At 36.6% G+C, this 16,307-nt stretch overlaps 4 protein-coding genes across 4 annotated transcripts; 1 reads left to right on the forward strand and 3 right to left on the reverse strand.

The window, feature by feature from the left end:
* Nucleotides 1-656: 656 nt before the first annotated feature.
* On the reverse strand, nt 657-3,902 carry CBG26993 (the record flags this gene model as incomplete). The annotated part of the gene is made up of 4 exons (XM_045236866.1): nt 657-1,048; nt 1,110-1,206; nt 3,292-3,714; nt 3,768-3,902. 4 exons carry the CDS (start codon nt 3,900-3,902, stop codon nt 657-659), a joined length of 1,047 nt encoding a protein of 348 aa, XP_045098012.1.
* A 3,416-nt stretch (nt 3,903-7,318) lies between these two features.
* On the reverse strand, nt 7,319-9,171 carry Cbr-srt-13 (the record flags this gene model as incomplete). The annotated part of the gene is made up of 4 exons (XM_002636122.2): nt 7,319-7,672; nt 7,926-8,072; nt 8,121-8,543; nt 9,022-9,171. 4 exons carry the CDS (start codon nt 9,169-9,171, stop codon nt 7,319-7,321), a joined length of 1,074 nt encoding a protein of 357 aa, XP_002636168.2.
* Nucleotides 9,172-12,350: 3,179 nt separating this feature from the next.
* Nucleotides 12,351-13,556, reverse strand: CBG01421 (the record flags this gene model as incomplete). Its single annotated transcript, XM_045236867.1, has 4 exons — nt 12,351-12,692; nt 12,737-12,883; nt 12,932-13,354; nt 13,398-13,556. The coding sequence occupies 4 exons, from the start codon at nt 13,554-13,556 to the stop codon at nt 12,351-12,353; spliced, it is 1,071 nt and encodes a 356-aa protein (XP_045091834.1).
* A 1,170-nt stretch (nt 13,557-14,726) lies between these two features.
* Nucleotides 14,727-16,131, forward strand: CBG01420 (the record flags this gene model as incomplete). Its single annotated transcript, XM_002636120.1, is given in 7 exon segments — nt 14,727-14,939; nt 14,941-15,026; nt 15,130-15,258; nt 15,617-15,755; nt 15,758-15,819; nt 15,866-15,986; nt 15,991-16,131. Coding segments are annotated over 7 exon segments (891 nt in total), but the record flags the coding sequence as incomplete, so codon positions are not given.
* Between the last annotated feature and the right edge of the window lie 176 nt (nt 16,132-16,307).

A 16,307-nucleotide genomic window follows, 5' to 3' on the forward strand; every position in this document is an offset into this window, starting at 1 on the left:
CTATGAGCTGATCCGACAAGTAGATCAATGAATGACCTGGAAAATTGGAGAAAAGCAGATGAAAAATGTTAATCTGAGCAATCTGAAACTTGAACCAATAGGCCAGCGGATTTCCGAAGATTAGTACACTCATACTTAAAGAGCGTTTTTTGGTGCAAATCCCACATGTGATTTTTTAGGGTAATGAGGAATTCATTATTGTCAGAAAACGAGATTGTGAATTTGAGGTTCAAATTTTTTCAAATTTCAGGGTTGATGTCCAATTTTTGAGTTACCGTATTTGCTCTAACAGAAGCCTTTAACGTTGAGCTGAACTATCTAGATTCCTGTAAAAGATATCGAAATTTTTTAAACTGTAAATTATTTATCATAATATCAGCAATGTTTTATCAATTTACAAGATTTTTCTATCTATAAAAGGAATCGAAATAACTGAGCTTAAAGTTGACAGTTTATTTGGGCTTCAGTTAGAGCGAATACCAGCCCTTCTAAAACAGGTTTCACAGTATTTGAAGAGAATTATGTTTTTTATGTTCCTACTTCTTTAAGAACTTTAGAAGCTTTAAAGTTCTATTTCCGGCAGTTATAAAGTTTTCAACCGATCAAAAACAATGAGACCTTTAAGACGATTTATTGTTCATGTCACAGAATAATATTCATAAAGTAGTTTCACTCAAAAACGGTGCAACTTTTGCAGTATGTGCCATTATAGCATCCGCAGGGCTTGCCACTACATTATTGCCATCATTCCTCTCCGCTTCAATCTGTTCCTCAATTCCCATATGCAACTTGAATCGTTTCCGAATTTTCTTCGGTAGCATCATCCGAATCGCAGAGTTCCGAATTGTTCGATTCAGTGTCCAGTATGCCAAACAAACACATCCATTACTGTATTGCCATGCTAATTGGCCAATTATAATTAGCCATGGAGGTGTGGGGAAGAATTGCATGTAAACGTAGATGTAGGCGCCAGTGGCATGGAAGAAACATAAGATGACCGCTTGGATTATGATCGGAAAAATTAAAAAAATTAAAAAAAAATTAAGAGCTAAAAAATACCTGCTGTTTCGATTTATACATCCACATTGAAGTGGAATATCCGAAAATACATATAAGATGGTAACACAAGTAAATGTAGAGAGGTGTCGATATAACTGATACAAACAAGTTGTTGATAGTATGAGGGATGTTGTGGTAGAGGTCGCCCTGAAAAAAAATGCAGTAAAACCTGTAATACAAGGGCCCCCACACTGTCAACTTTCAGCCAATTCATCTCGGTTCCTGTGAAAGATATCATAAAGTGGTAAACTGACAAAATATTTTTGGCATGATAATGAAAATGTGGTCACTTAACCACTTTTTTAATACTTTTGTGGGAAATGAGATGTAATAGCTCAAACTTGTCAGTGTGGGGCCCTTCTAATACAGGCTTTACGGTACACGAAATTCCGGCTAGATGGAACTTATTCTTTAAAATTTCAAAAAATTAGTTTGAATTAGTTAAATCAGTACTGGAACTTTTCGAGGATTATTTCCTAATTTTTTAGTTGGATATTTGATCATTTTTAGGATATAAGAAGGAGCGATTTTCAAAATTTTCAATTTTCATCCCAAATCACTTCGATTTCCAAAATTTCTGTGAAGTTTCAGTAATTTCGCACTTTCTTTGCGGAGCGAAAAAATAAATAAAAATTCAAATTTACATAAAAAACGATAAAGCCATTTCGAGTAGTATTTCCTGTACTTGCAATAGAATTTTTTCGATACACAAATATATTTTCGGTGATAAAAGAACACTTGATGCACAGAAATTGAAGGCTTCAAATTCTGGGGAGGGGGGGGGGGTGGTAGGGATTCAAGAAGGGTCGTGATAAAGCAAAATGAATATTAGGAAACTATCGTTGGACTTGTTGTTTTCCATAAAACGGGTCCTTCGAGCTTAAAGATAATTGATTTCCATGGGAGCTCTCTGTTGGCTGAAAAACTAGTTGAAAATTCTGAGTCGCATTGGAAGGGTTGAAGTAAAAATATAAATACAAAGCTTAAAACTTACCTTTGTCACATAGTGGAAAATTTTTGTTCATAAGCTATAAAAGATTCCACGTGATGTTTTGAAAATTTGAAAGTTTTGAAAAATTGGCAACACGGGTTTTTATTGATTTTCCGTCAAAGAAAACTGAATTTTCTTCGACGTTCAGTTTTTCAGTTTTCTTCGACGGTAAATCATTAAAAATCAGTGTTGCCAGTTTTTCAAAACACCAAGTGGAATCTTTTATAGCTTTTGAACAACATTTTTCCACCATCTCAACCAATTTCATCCTGAAGTACTGTATGTGACAATAGTAAGTTTCGAATAAAAATGTTTTTTTACTTCAACCCTTCCAATACGATTCAGAATTTTCAACTAGTTTTTCAGCCAACATAGAGCTCCCATGGAAAACAATTATCTTTAAGCTCGAAGGATCCGTTTTATGGAAAACAACAAGTCCAACGATAGTTTCCTAATATTCATTTTGCTTTATCCCGACCCTTCTTGAATCCCTACCCCCCCCCCCAACCCCCCCATGCTTTTCCAGAATCCCAGAAATTGAAAGCTTCGAGTTTTGTGAATCACGTTAATTTCCAAAATCCCAGAACTCGAACAGTTCGAGTTCTGTGAAAAATCCCAGAAATTGCAACGTTCAATTTCTGTGAATCACGTAAAATTTCCAAATTCCCAGAATTCGAAACCTTCAATTTCTGTGCATCACGTAACTTTTCGCAAAATTGAAAAACAACAGAAATAATGTAATTAAAACCATATTTTTCATGATTGCGTTGAAATAAAGTATTTCTGGATAAAAACACATCGATTATGACATTTATCAGTAGTTTAGTATTTTCTGTGACGAATTACAGAAATTTGGACAATTTTTGTTTATTCCTTCGAGAATTAAAAATTTTGAAAATCGCTACTTCTTATATGATCAATTTTCTCATGTGTCTACTGTACCACTGGGGTTCAAAAAACCGGTCAGAAATCGCGCTCCAGTAAACGTGACATTAATAACAAATTCGCTGCTGAATTCGTTGGCTGAGTATCAAACTTTTACACGATCATAAAATAAATCGTGCGTTGCAACGTGTTGATTTAGAATAAATAGGTCAAATCCACGTCCACTTAAAAATTATTAAATTTATTTTGGCCTAAAAATTATCTGGGGCGCGATTTTGACCCGTTGCTTTGGAAGCTTGCGACCGCATAGCTCAGCCGGTAGCATCACCAAAATTTGGCACAAAATAAAAACTCACATCTTTCCCAATATTCGGATCAAAAAACCATGACATGTAGTGCACATTGAATATAACTGGATTTGTGAAAAATGTAGCAAACGCCCAATACCCACAAACAACCAGCATCGTGAATCGAAATACAGGCTTATAGAAAATAAAAGCAAATGGGAAGTGCGGATTAATCTCCACACATCTATCCAGAGCCATTAGAATACAAATGGTACAACCGCCCATCCAAGATCCAAGACCTATTGCTCCGGCACAGTATATAAGCAATGGGTAGTGGCAGAACGACGCTCCCTGGATACCAAGGGCTCCAGTGATGATGGAATTTATGGTGAGGGCTGATAGATCAAAAATTGCAAGGAGTGTCATGAGTTGGTAGGATGGAGCACGACACTTGGAGAATAGCATAACCAGGAAGCATGGAAAGTAAATTATCTGGAAACAGGTTCGTGATTGTTTTCTGGTGGTTTTGGAAATCCGTTACTCACTGTAAGAATGATCCCAGAAATCAAAAAATATGATCCAATAATTGGTCTTGGATAGAAAGAAATTGTAATATTAGAAGGGCATTTGTACATTTCACCAAATTCCAAACCATTTTTTAGTACATAATACAGAGTCATTTCTTGGTTAAAGGCCATTGCGATAAAAATAATAAAATAGATTTTCAGAGAAGAAGAAGCAAATAAGTTAGTATGTGAAAACAAGTAGACCGTGAAAGCAAATGAGTGGGCCTGGCTGGAATAAAGGAAATTATGATGAGTTGGTTATTAGATAAATATCTCTCTGGCTTTCTATCTAGTGAGATGTGTAGATAAATTCGCTCAAGGAGAAAGAAGAGCAACAAAAAAGGAGCAAAAAATGAGTTGAAAATCGAAAATCAAAAATTTAAATTTTTGTAAGTTTTCTTGCAATAATTGAAAAAATCAGCACATCAAATGAATCGAAAAGTCAGATAAACCAAAAAAAATTGCACCACCCACAAAATAACAATAGAGATTTGTCCAAAGGCTTATACCTCAGATTAAAATCAGACTTAATCCGGAGTGATAGAATCATCATTTGATTTCTCGATTATTGCACATTCGAATGATCAACTTGGAATGTACTTATACAACATTTTCAATTACCGTAACCACTCTAACAGAAGGCTACTCACTGTTAGCTGTGATCTCATACATATGTATAACTCGTTTCCCGTGAAAGATATTAAAAAGTTGTCAATTGACAAAATTATTTTGATATTATGATAAACATTATATCAGTTGATTTCTTTTTGATATCTTCCACAAGAACCGAGATAGATTGGTTCAAAGTCGGTGGTTTTGGTGGCGTTGTTTACGGTATACAACTTTTAAACACATTTTTAGAAATCAACTGAAAATCATCTTTTGACCTAATTTTCTCGAAGCTCACCCCCATTTCGCAAAAACAGAAACCATTTTCCGAATTAAAATTTCATGGGCTTTTTAATGATGCAGGTATTGAATTTTAACTCGGAATCATGTTCAGATAGTCCCCTAGTTTGAAGAAAAATAAAAGTCCTTTTAAAATTTAACGGACCATTGTCGAAATAAAAAAGTTCCGTTTGGCTGAAATGAAGATTCTTATCCAGAAAAAAAGTGTTTCTACCCAGAATCTTACAAGGGAAGTGTTTTCAAAAAAGGGTTGAGAATCTGTTGAAAATTTGAACAAGTATACTATATGACCTCCTAATCATGGAGTAATTTTTTGTTTTTCCACCCCGGAAGCTGAAAATTTGCGTCTGAAATTTTTACTGTGTTTTGAGCGCCGCCGCGGTGAGGCGCCTCCCCTCTTTCTTATACTGATTCGGGAACAGAGGGAAAGCAGCGAAAGTGGTGTAGTGGGGAAAAGGGACGGGCATATCTGACTAGGGTTAAGTTGAATCCCCCTGTCCTGAAAATTTTTTCGTTTTTTTTTCTGGCCCCTCTGGAAGTCTCAAAATATAGACATAGTTATTTTTTTTTTGAAAATTCTTTCATTTCATTTTTAATATTTTTAGAAAAAATAATACTTTTTGACATAATTCGAAAAATATTTGTAGATTTACTTCAAAATTTCTGGAAGCAACACTAGAAAGTCTTCCCTAGTCGTAGTGTTAGTCAATAATATACCCTAAAAAGGTTTATTTTGCGGTTGGAAAAAAGATAAATGAATGATTAATTATGTAAATCTATGTTTTTACAAGTTTTGAGTGCTTCTAGAGATTTTTCAAAGAAATACGACCCATTGAAGTTTGGATAGAAATCCCTTATTTGTGATTTCTAGAGGAATATGGGCTTTGAAATCTTGCGAAAAGACTCATTTTATCGTTTCTCTACGTTCAGGCTTCATTTTAGCGCATTTTAAAATTTTGCGAAAATTTGAAAAAAAAATCCAAAGGGGGTACCACATAGCGACATTTTTTCAGAAAAAATTTTTTTTTGAAAAATGAGGAAACTTTCTCAGATTGTAGAACAACATATAAAAATATAAAAGTACGATTCACATTCGAAAAATCCCGAAAAGCTGTTATTAATCCATTCAAAAACTTACTCCAAAAGTGAGAAATTAGCACTGAAATCTCTTTCAGAGCTTATAACTTTTTCACAGCGCCGGGGTGGAAAAACTGATTTCAGTTCTGTAATCAGCGTGTCCAAAAGTAGCAATGACAAAAGTTTGAGAAAATTCTCAACGCTTTTCTGAAAACCCTTGTTAGCCTTGGGCTTCAACACAATGATTTCCTACCAATGGGAAAAATGGCGCCGAATTCAAAGTTTCAGTAAACTTTTTACTCTTTGAAGAGCATTCACTTTGACCACAGTACCTTCTTAATGGCCAAAGGACCTCCAAAAACCCAAGGTACTCTACTTTTCTAACAGAGCCAAAATTTCTAGGTTATAATCTTTGAAATCTTACTATCGCATAGTTTTTTTGTGTTAATGAAAACTGTTTTCATTTACAAAAACACCATAGCCGACAACAAGGATGTTATCGTGTAACATAAAACTGTCTATTTTTCAGACAACGAACAACGAGCAAATTGCCTGGGGACTAATGCTGTCATGTGATGAACCCACGCATACAAACATATAATAGAAGTTTATTGGTTTCTAGACAATGAACTTATTAAATGAGTAATCGTCCGAATGTTGTTGACTTTGTGTGATGATTGGTAAAGAAAAGTACAGTATTTCAGGAGCTTTTGTTTCTCAAATATTTTAAAAATGATATATAAAAGCGTTACTAAGGCTTTGGCACTCCTTTTATGCTACTCCAACACGCGGTAACATGACTTTTAAAAGATTGGAAATCAGAAAAAACAAGGATACAATTCTAGAAAATCGGTTAGCAGAAAATTTACGTCAGAGGGAAGGTAAAATCTTTGTTTCCTAGAAAATCTGGATTTTTTGGACGTATTTTTTTCAGTTCAAAGGTGGGAAACAAGTAGTTGAACTTGTGGGTCAAATATTAGTGGTACCGATCGTAAACACTCTAATGGAAGGCCACCCAATCCTTTTACTTTTAGCTCATACATTTCGGTTTCTGTGAAAGATATCAAAAAATCATCAACTAGCAAAGTGTTCATCATAATATCAATAACACTTTCTTAGTTGACCACTTTTTGATATCTTTCACAGAATCCGAGATATATGGGTTCAAAGTTGGTGGTATGTGTAGCCTTCTATTATTAGTGTTTACGGTATGTATGAAAGAGATATGCCGTTTTTTGTTTATAATGAAAATTTCAGATATCAGCTTGAAATAATGCCTGAGAGCACATACGAGAACAATGATAAGTGTGTATTTCTATTATCACAGAGCAGTACACATCCGTTTCTTAGAATGGCCAGCTCTCTGCAGTGTTGATAGAAAACTCTTGTTTTCAGAAAAATCTGTGTTTTTATTATGATAAAAAATAAAAAAAAACGAAGTTGAGTTGTTTTATCCGTACTAAACATAATTAAGGCCTGGTCCGCAGGCCAGGCGGGGTCTGTTGCAAGTATGGTTTTATTCGACATCACAAAGCATAAAAATATTACAAAGAAGATTCACACAAAAACGGAGCAACCTTAGCAGTACCACTCATCAAGTTCATGACATTCGACACGCTGGCCACTTCTCCATCTCTCTCCGCTGCAATCTGCTCATCAATCCCCATGTGCAACTTGAATCGTTTCCGAATTCGTTTCGACAACATCATTCGGATCGCAGCATTTCGAATGGTTCGGTTTAGAGTCCAATATGCAAGACAAACACATCCATTACTGTATTGCCATGCTAATTGGCCAATTATAATTAGCCATGACGGTGTGGGAAAGAATTGCATGTAAACGTAGATGCAGGCGGCAGTGGCGTGGAAGAAGCATAAGATGACAGCTTGAATAATGATCTGAAAAATGAGATGTTGTCTATGCTGAAATACTGTATTCGTTCTAATAGAACCTCACCTTATACATTCACTTTGAGATCAATTTTCTTTTTTTCAAATGACATTTAAAAATTTTCAACTGATAGATTATTTACCATAAAAACACCAATTTTTTATCAGTTGACACATTTTAGATATCTCTCACAAGAACCGAGATAATTAGGCTCAAAATCGGCTGGGCTTTTACTAGAACAAATACGGTATTTTGACCTACCTGTTGTTTCGATCTGTACAACCACATCGATGTGGAGTAGCCAAACTTGAAGATCAGATGATAACATAAGTAGATGTATAGAGGTGTAGAGCTAGCAGATACCAATAAGTTATTGATAGTATGAGGGATGTTGTGATAAAGATCACCCTGAAAAACTTGTCCCTGTAAAAAGTTGTCCGTGTTTTTGTTTCTCACCTCTTTCCCAATAAACGGATCAAAAAACCAGGAGCTGTACTGAGCGGTGAATAGGAGTGGATTAGTGAAGAAGCTGGCATACACCCAATAGATGCAAATAACGAGCATCACTAATCGGAACACTTGTTTGTGGAAAATGATAGCCAGTGGAAAGTTGGAGTTAATCTCCACACATCTGTCCACAGCCAGAAGGATACAAACTACACAACCGCCCATCCAGGATCCGAGGCCTATTGATCCGGCAGTAAATACGAATAACGGGTAATGGCAGAAGGAGGCGCCCATGATTCCGAGAATTCCGGTGGTTACAGAATTGACCATCAAGGAAGTTAGGTCGAAGATAGCGAGGAGCATCATTAGTTGATACGATGGTGCGCGGCATTTGGATTTTATCATCACCACGAAGCATGGGAGGTAGATTATCTGGAATTGACTTGTTCAATTGTAGGTATGTGAAGGATATTCATTTGGCTTAAGGTTCCTCAAGGGGGAAGACAGGAAAGTCGTTGAGGCTTGTTATCAATCACTTTAAAAGTTTCAGAAGCTTTGAACCAAACGTAAAACTACATTTCTACTATTTTGGTGCTTCCAAGACGCTTATGTCTAAAGATATATTTTCACAGGTAAAATGCGAACGGATCCGTTACGGACGCTCAGTGTTCGCGCACGATTGAAATAGGAACCGCATACGGACCGCACGCGACCCGTTTTCAGAAAACCACAGCACATTATTCCGTATTCCTCCGTATTCTGTCCGTTCGCGAACTCCCTATCCGATCCGCTTGCGAATGATGGACAAACGGATCCGTTCGCGAATCAGACAACGGTTTAAGTTCGCGAACGGATCCGTTTGTTTACACCTGTGTATATGAATTGTGTGACACCTTGCACCTGGACTCACAATCAACGCGATCCCAGAAATCATGAAATACGATCCAATGATTGGTCTTGGTATAAGGTTCATTGTCATATTCGAAGGGCATTTGTACAATTTGCTCATCTCGAGATTGTTGGTTAGTACGTGGTAGAGCGTCATTTCAATGTCCACCATGGTGTCTGGAATATGATGTTGGATGGTGATACAATTACCATTTAAAAGAAAATGGGAGTTTAAATAAAAACATGCAGAAAACAATATGGAGTTCAAAAAATGTCTCTCTAAATATGGGCAGCTGAAAATAAGGATCGAAGAGTTATTTGAATGACCAATACGTTTTTTGTGGTGCAAAACGTCGTGTGTCAAAGATTCATAGAGCAGGAAAATCAGCTTCTTATATCTAAAAATTCATAGAGAGCATTTTCAGATCAATAAAAAATTGACCCTAATCTTATCATTCTCATAAGAGCTGAAGATTAAGTATTAGCTAACAAAAAACCTAAAAGAAATGTTACATGGTAATCAATCCTCAATAGATTTCTTATGACTAACTAAGAGGGTGGGATTAATGTAAGAGCCTCAAAACTAGACTCAAACATTTTTGTTCAGAAAATCATGAGATAACGAACGTTATTGAATGAGTTAATTAGATCCATAGGGAAATACTAGGCGATTCTGTTCCTATTTCTCTGTAGACTTAATTTGTATTCGAGCAGACAAGGAAGTCTTGTTATTGGGTATGAAGGATGTTAAGGAAATGATAATACTATTAAAAATAACTCAAAGGTTTATACCCATAGTTTTTCGACCAAAGAACAAGATGGGTTATTGATCCATTTCAAAATTATCACCCAGTTGGAAAATGTCTGACCGAAAGTAATCCGAATTTAGAATTCTGGTTTAGTCTTTAGACAATGGGCATTTTCAGCTGCATAGAAGTGTCTAAATGTGCTATTTTGAAACATATGGTTTTGAATCGCAATAATATGCCTAATTGTTGTCTACATTTTGTAGGATGATTTGAAAGAGGAGAGACAGGGTTTTCTTGATTTTTTTTTTGAATTTACGGTATTCGTCTAGACGTAACGTAACCAGTTTACTTCCATCACTGGGCCCAAAAGTTCAACTTCTCGACTAGATTGTATGGATGAAATGATGAGAAAATCATATTTTGAGAAATCTGCAGTAGACGTTTTTTTCAAAGAACCTATTTTGTTAGCTTTGATAAACCCAGAACACAAAACAATCAAGAAAGAATATGCTTTAATTGGAACCATCCTATTGTTATAATATGAAAATCAGGAAAACAGTAAATTTGCAAAACGGGAAAATGAAGGATCTCCTTCTCGTCCTTTTTGTCCCGATATCACTTATGATATCTAAAACTTTGCCAAAATCACAAGAGCTCTGTGGGTGTGTATTTGGTGACGTTGTTGACCGTCAGTTGTGTGTTGTTAACTAGTATTGTAGGTACAAAATGTCGAAAAATACAATAGTGAGCCATAAACACCCACTGGATTTTGTTACAGATAGATCAGTGGTGCGTAATAGATTCCGTTGAAAAATAGTGTAATGGAGTGAAAACAATGTCTCGAGTTTTATGAAGACTTTATCAGGAATAAGGAATGTTCTCAGGAAAGTTCCGGTAAGGTTATATACGGTGGCAATCGAAAACTTTCAAATCGAGGTTCATCTTCGGGATGCCGTGCTTTTCTACTAAATTTACGTCGAAAAAGACCAAAGAATGTATAACAACCAGGTGATATGATTTGATTCATAGTAATAAACCAGCGGAAATTTCGCGGCTACGCCGCGAATTCCCACTGGTATTCACTTCTAGTTCATCCTAAAAGGTTGAGGGGTTATTGGAGAATCAAATTTGTATTTGTTTTTATTAGTAAAACCACTGAATTTCGCCAACAGAAAAACGGAAAAGCTTATAGAAGCTTATAGACTCAAAAAAGTTATAAGCTAGAATACAACAATATAAGATGAGCATAAAAGAGGTATTTTAGGTAGTCCTAGAATGTCCTGAAAAATTCAAAAATGTTACAGAAAGTCCTAGAAAGTTTTAGAAAGTTGTAGAATGCTGGGAAATTTTTTTTAAATTCGAGATATTTTTTCGAATTCCCGCCTAAATATTTTTTTGAATTCCCGCCAGAATTCCTTTTTTTTTCGAATTCCCGCCTAAATATTTTTTTGAATTCCCGCCAGAATTCCTTTTTTTTTTGAATTTCCGCCTAAATATTTTTTTGAATTCCCGCCAGAATTCCTTTTTTTAATTCCCGCCTAAATATTTTTTTTTGAATTCCCGCCAGAATTCCTTTTTTTGAATTCCCGCCAAAAATTTTTTGAATTCTCGCCAAAATTCTTTTTTTTAAATTCCCGCCAAAATATTCTTTTTTTTTAATTCCCGCCGAAATATTCTTTTTTTGAATTACCGCCATGGTATTTTTTTGAATTCCCGGCTATTCTGTACAAAAAATTCTGAAATTTTAAAGGCTAACCTCTAGGTGTCCTAAGGGGTCTTCGATGCAAGCCTGGGCTCATTTGGTCCAGTATTGGCAATTTTAGAATTTTTAGGTTACTGTAGCTACCGTAATCCTACAGTAACCTGACCATGTAAATTTACGAAATTGAAGCGCTCGGGTGATCAAGGGTAGTCCCCAAAAATGAAAACAAACGGTCAAGTAAGGAAAAAGTTATTCAAGGGACAACGCCGGACGGACGGACACAAACAGAACTATTCCTTTAGTAAGGAGAAGATATAATGTCAATAGGAATTGTTAAATGAAAAAGTTAAAATATATGAGATCAACTGCTGCGGCCCTGAACAAAGCGATTTCACCAGTTTCCGTGGCTTTTTCTACTGCAAATAATCTTGAAATTCAATATGCCATCCATAGTTCGTACACATGTAGCGTTTTAAGAACTACAAGTTCGAGAACTGTATTCTTTTTAATTAAAACCTAAAAGAACCTTGGTTTCAATTGTTTTCCCTTGTTTTCAAACTAGTATAATCCCAATGGGATGATCACAAAACTGATCGGGTAGCGAGGCCACGACAGGTACATTCAAACATATTGAAAAACAAAAAAATTAAACAATTTCTAAGAACCAGGTCACATTCAAACTTCAACTTAAAAAGTAATTATCGAATTTGACTGCTGCCCAACCAGCGTTGACCAAAGCTTTGTTTTGCTGTTCGAAAAATCCCACTGGGATAATGGCGCTTGTGAGTACGAGTACTGGGTCGCGACACCTTGTATGGTACGTGTCTGATACTTGTCTGATACTGTAAACAGAAAAAAAACATTTGTTATAAATGCTAAGAACCAGTTCATATTGAATCTTCAATTCACAAAAAAATTATCAAATTTGACTGGCATCCCACTAGCATTGACCAAAGCTATTCCATTAGATTCTGCAGCTTGCTCAACAGCTAAATGCTCTTCAACCCCAATATGCCATCCGTATTTAGCACGAATCGATTTTGGAATGACCATTTTGACTACTGTGTTTCTGATTGTCCGATTTAGGGTCAGGTACACTACGCTAAGACAGCTGCAAGCCAACTGATAAACCACTTCTCCAGCTACAATAACGTATAACGTTGGGGTGAAGTATGCCATATATTCATAGATACAGGCGGCTGCGGAATGGAAGAAACACATCACTACTCCTTGTAAAATTATCTGTCATTGAAATCTTTAATACCTATTTGGTCCTTCTTTCAAACCTGACGCGTTGACTTGTACAACCACATTGATGTGGAGTATCTGTATTTCAGCAGTAAGTAGTAACAAAGATAGAAGTATAAAGTTGTTGTGCAGAGGGCAATTGCAAAATTGTTCCCGGAGAGCCAATTATTTTGATAAAGGGTCGGCTGGAAAAATGAATTAATTTGAAAATTGTACAAATAAATTATGCTCACATCTTTTCCAATCATTGGATCGTAAATAAAACTAGTATACTCTGGGCTGAAAATTACTGGCTTCGAGAACATCAAACCGTTGATTCCATAAATGAACACCAAAGTCTTCACAACTCGAAACACCTTCTTGCCAAATAAAAATGAGAGGAAAAACTTGGGATTGACTTCTGAGCAACGTTCAATGGCCAGAATAATGCAAGAGACACAATTGAACAGCCATGTGAACATTGCCAAAGAGCCGATGATGAAGAAGAAGAGAGGACATTGACAGAAAAATATTCCGTGGAAAGTGAGGTAGCCAAGGATTAGGGAACCCACAATTATGGCGATTATATCGAAGATGGCTATAAAGAACATCAATTGGTACACTGGAGCGGAAGACTTGATTTTACATATGGCTATGAAACAGAGAATATAGAGAGTCTGAAAGAAAAGGTTTTTTGAAAAACTCCAAAAGGTCGCCTACCAAAAATATCGATCCCGAAGTCCACAGATAAATACCAAACTTAGGCCATCTGGCAGTGGGAACTGTATAGTTACCGGAACACTCATAGGCATCTGGCCAAAGATCAAATTTGTGCGTGATCACATAATATAGAGTCATGTTAGAGGAGAAATTCTCCATTTTTGAACTGAACGCTTTGAGGAAGTCTACCTAGTTATTATAATCCCAATGGGAAAATGCACTTTGGGTGTTTTTTTTGTCTAGATTATATCTTGTAGGCTCTTGGGAATAAAGAGATACAAAGAACCGGTATGTGTTTTGAGTACGGTTTGAAGAATGCGAAATACTTTGTGTTGTAGGTACGATGGGTTCCCAGTTGAAACTATCGGTACAATGAAGGATTCTTAGAAAGAAATCCTCAGATTCTTTGGTTCGTGGAATGTGGAAATCTGAATATTCCTGTAAATCACAGAATCTCAAAACTGCAGAACATCAGAATCATGGAAAACAGTAAATCGGAATCCTCAGAATTATAAAATCTCATAATTTGATAATTTCACAATTTTCACTCCTAAAAAATATATGTTTTTTTTGTCTTGTTTGAACTTCTGCACCGGACATCCACGGAAAGAAGGTGATGATATGTGTCTGGTGGAACACACGAGGTCTCGTGCATTTTGAACTTCTGAGACCTGGTCAAACAGTGAATGCGGACCTTTACAAAGATCAGCTGGACCGTGTGGACCAAGCTCTCAAACGCCAAGGCGTGGACACTTTTTTTTTCTTTTGCTCCATGACAACGCTCGACCACACACTTCAAAAATCATTCAGCAGAAAACTCAAAGGCTGCGCTGGGAAGTGCTGCCTCATCCGCCATATAGTCCCGATTTGGTACCATCGGACTATCACCTATTCCGATCCATGCAACATCATCTGGCCGAGAAAAAATTCGAAAGCGGTGAAGAAGTGCAAATTTGGGTGGTGGACTATTTCGAGTCACAGCCAGAGGAGTTCTTCAAGAAAGGCATCGCTGAATTGCGCACACGTTGGCAGCAAGTAGTGAACAATAATGGAGAATATCTTATTGATTGATGATCTCTTGTTTTGGTTTTACAATAAAAGGAAGTTGCATCAAAAACGCGCATTTCTTTTGCAAACCCCTGATAATTCTATGTGTACCAACACACATTATCTGTTTTGATCAATGTGGATCATTTCAGTTCCTCATAACTGATTTATTGTATTTTTTGTACAATTCAGAGATCCGGACGTTGTTTTCATGCCAGGAACGCGATATAAAGTAACTCTGCCAGAATTCGTTCGATCAGAAATTCTGTATTATTTTCAACAATGACGCTCAAGTGGTACCTTGGTATTTCATCGTTCTGCTTATCAATTGTCGTGATTTTTCTGAACATTATAATTTTTGTTCCGGTGTTTCGACTGGCGTTCATTTTGAGAAAGAGCACAGCTTATATAATCGCGTTTTTCAATATAATAACGGATCTAATGCAAGCCGGTGTGCTAGGTTTCTATCTATCAACGTCAATGATGACGGATGTAAATTTCAATCTTCGGAAGAAACATTGAACTTTCAGCAATACCTTCTCGCCGGATCACGACACAGCTTCATAAACGTATTTTTAGGTGGTTTCTTTCTAAATGGATGGTTTATGGAATGCCTTGTACAAATAGTTATGGCTGTCAATCGGTAAACTAGAAAAGAACTATTTTATATGATTTGAGTCTCCAGGTTCACCGTTATCACTCTCAACGAGCATTACATTTTCACTTCCAACACCACTCTGATCATTTTCTTCTTTCTCACTACAACAACAGTTTTTTCGGTCGTTTGCACTCAATACTTGTTCCCATGTTGCAAGTAAGATTCTCGCCGATTTTTATCACCAGTCGGTTTACGACCCTTCGGGGCTGAACCTCCTGGCCTCCGGTTACAGTATCCGTAATCTCATGAAGAGGTTTGATGATGGGCCATGCATGGACCATCATCAGAGGGGAGAACCTTGAAAACGGGCACACTGGTTCATAGGATACATGAAATCTTGAGAAATGCCATGTATTTCCATCCTCTCACATGCACGGCAGAATTTCATGTACCGTTGAAACAAGAAGGGCATATGGATCAATAAGGGTCACGGCAACAGTACGGTAGGAGCATGACACATTTGTGCGGCGTTTGAAGGGTGCCCTGGAATGCCAACAACTTTTCGAGCTTATAGAATTCCCAAATTAATACCCAAAGTAGTTATCACAATGTTATTCATAAATATTAAGGGATTGTATTCATACTCCAATTTAATGCTTGTCTCCTACGATATTGTTTGTACCACTTCTAGCATTTGTTATATCGCCGTGTTTTCTCTATTCGAAATTCTCAGAAAAATGTGGCGAGTAATATTAATCGATCTAATCAGGACGGCAAGTAAGAGGGTGGTTGTTGAAATTTTCAAGAACAACTGATTTTTCAGATATCTACTTCAGTTTGTCCTCATTTCCATTTTCTATGTATTAGCATGGGTTCTGTTCGAAATTCTCCCATTCATCGTTCCAGCCGATCAACCCCAGTGGTATGCTGTGATTCCGTTTTTTGGAGACACTCAACTGCTCTTCCAATGCAATCATTTATCTGTCACTCAATCGAGAAACTCAAAAATCTGTACGAACTTCTTGGCTCATGTCGAAAATATCCCCACCAAAGGCATCAAGTCTAATTCATTCTATTCCTGCTACCACTAATTGATAATACTATGCGAGTGAATGTGATTAAAGTCGTCCCAATTAATTCTTGTGATTACTGTAGAAAAATTTGGTCTGAACTTGCTCAAAAACGGCTGTCTAGCGATCCATGGTCAGATTCTGGCCGAAAGTTGAAATTTGATATACTAGTCGGTCGAAGCATTGTGGTAAGTT

This window comes from Caenorhabditis briggsae (genome assembly GCF_000004555.2).
Source record: "Caenorhabditis briggsae complete genome, chrV, whole genome shotgun sequence".
NCBI classification, from domain to species: Eukaryota; Metazoa; Nematoda; class Chromadorea; order Rhabditida; family Rhabditidae; genus Caenorhabditis; species Caenorhabditis briggsae.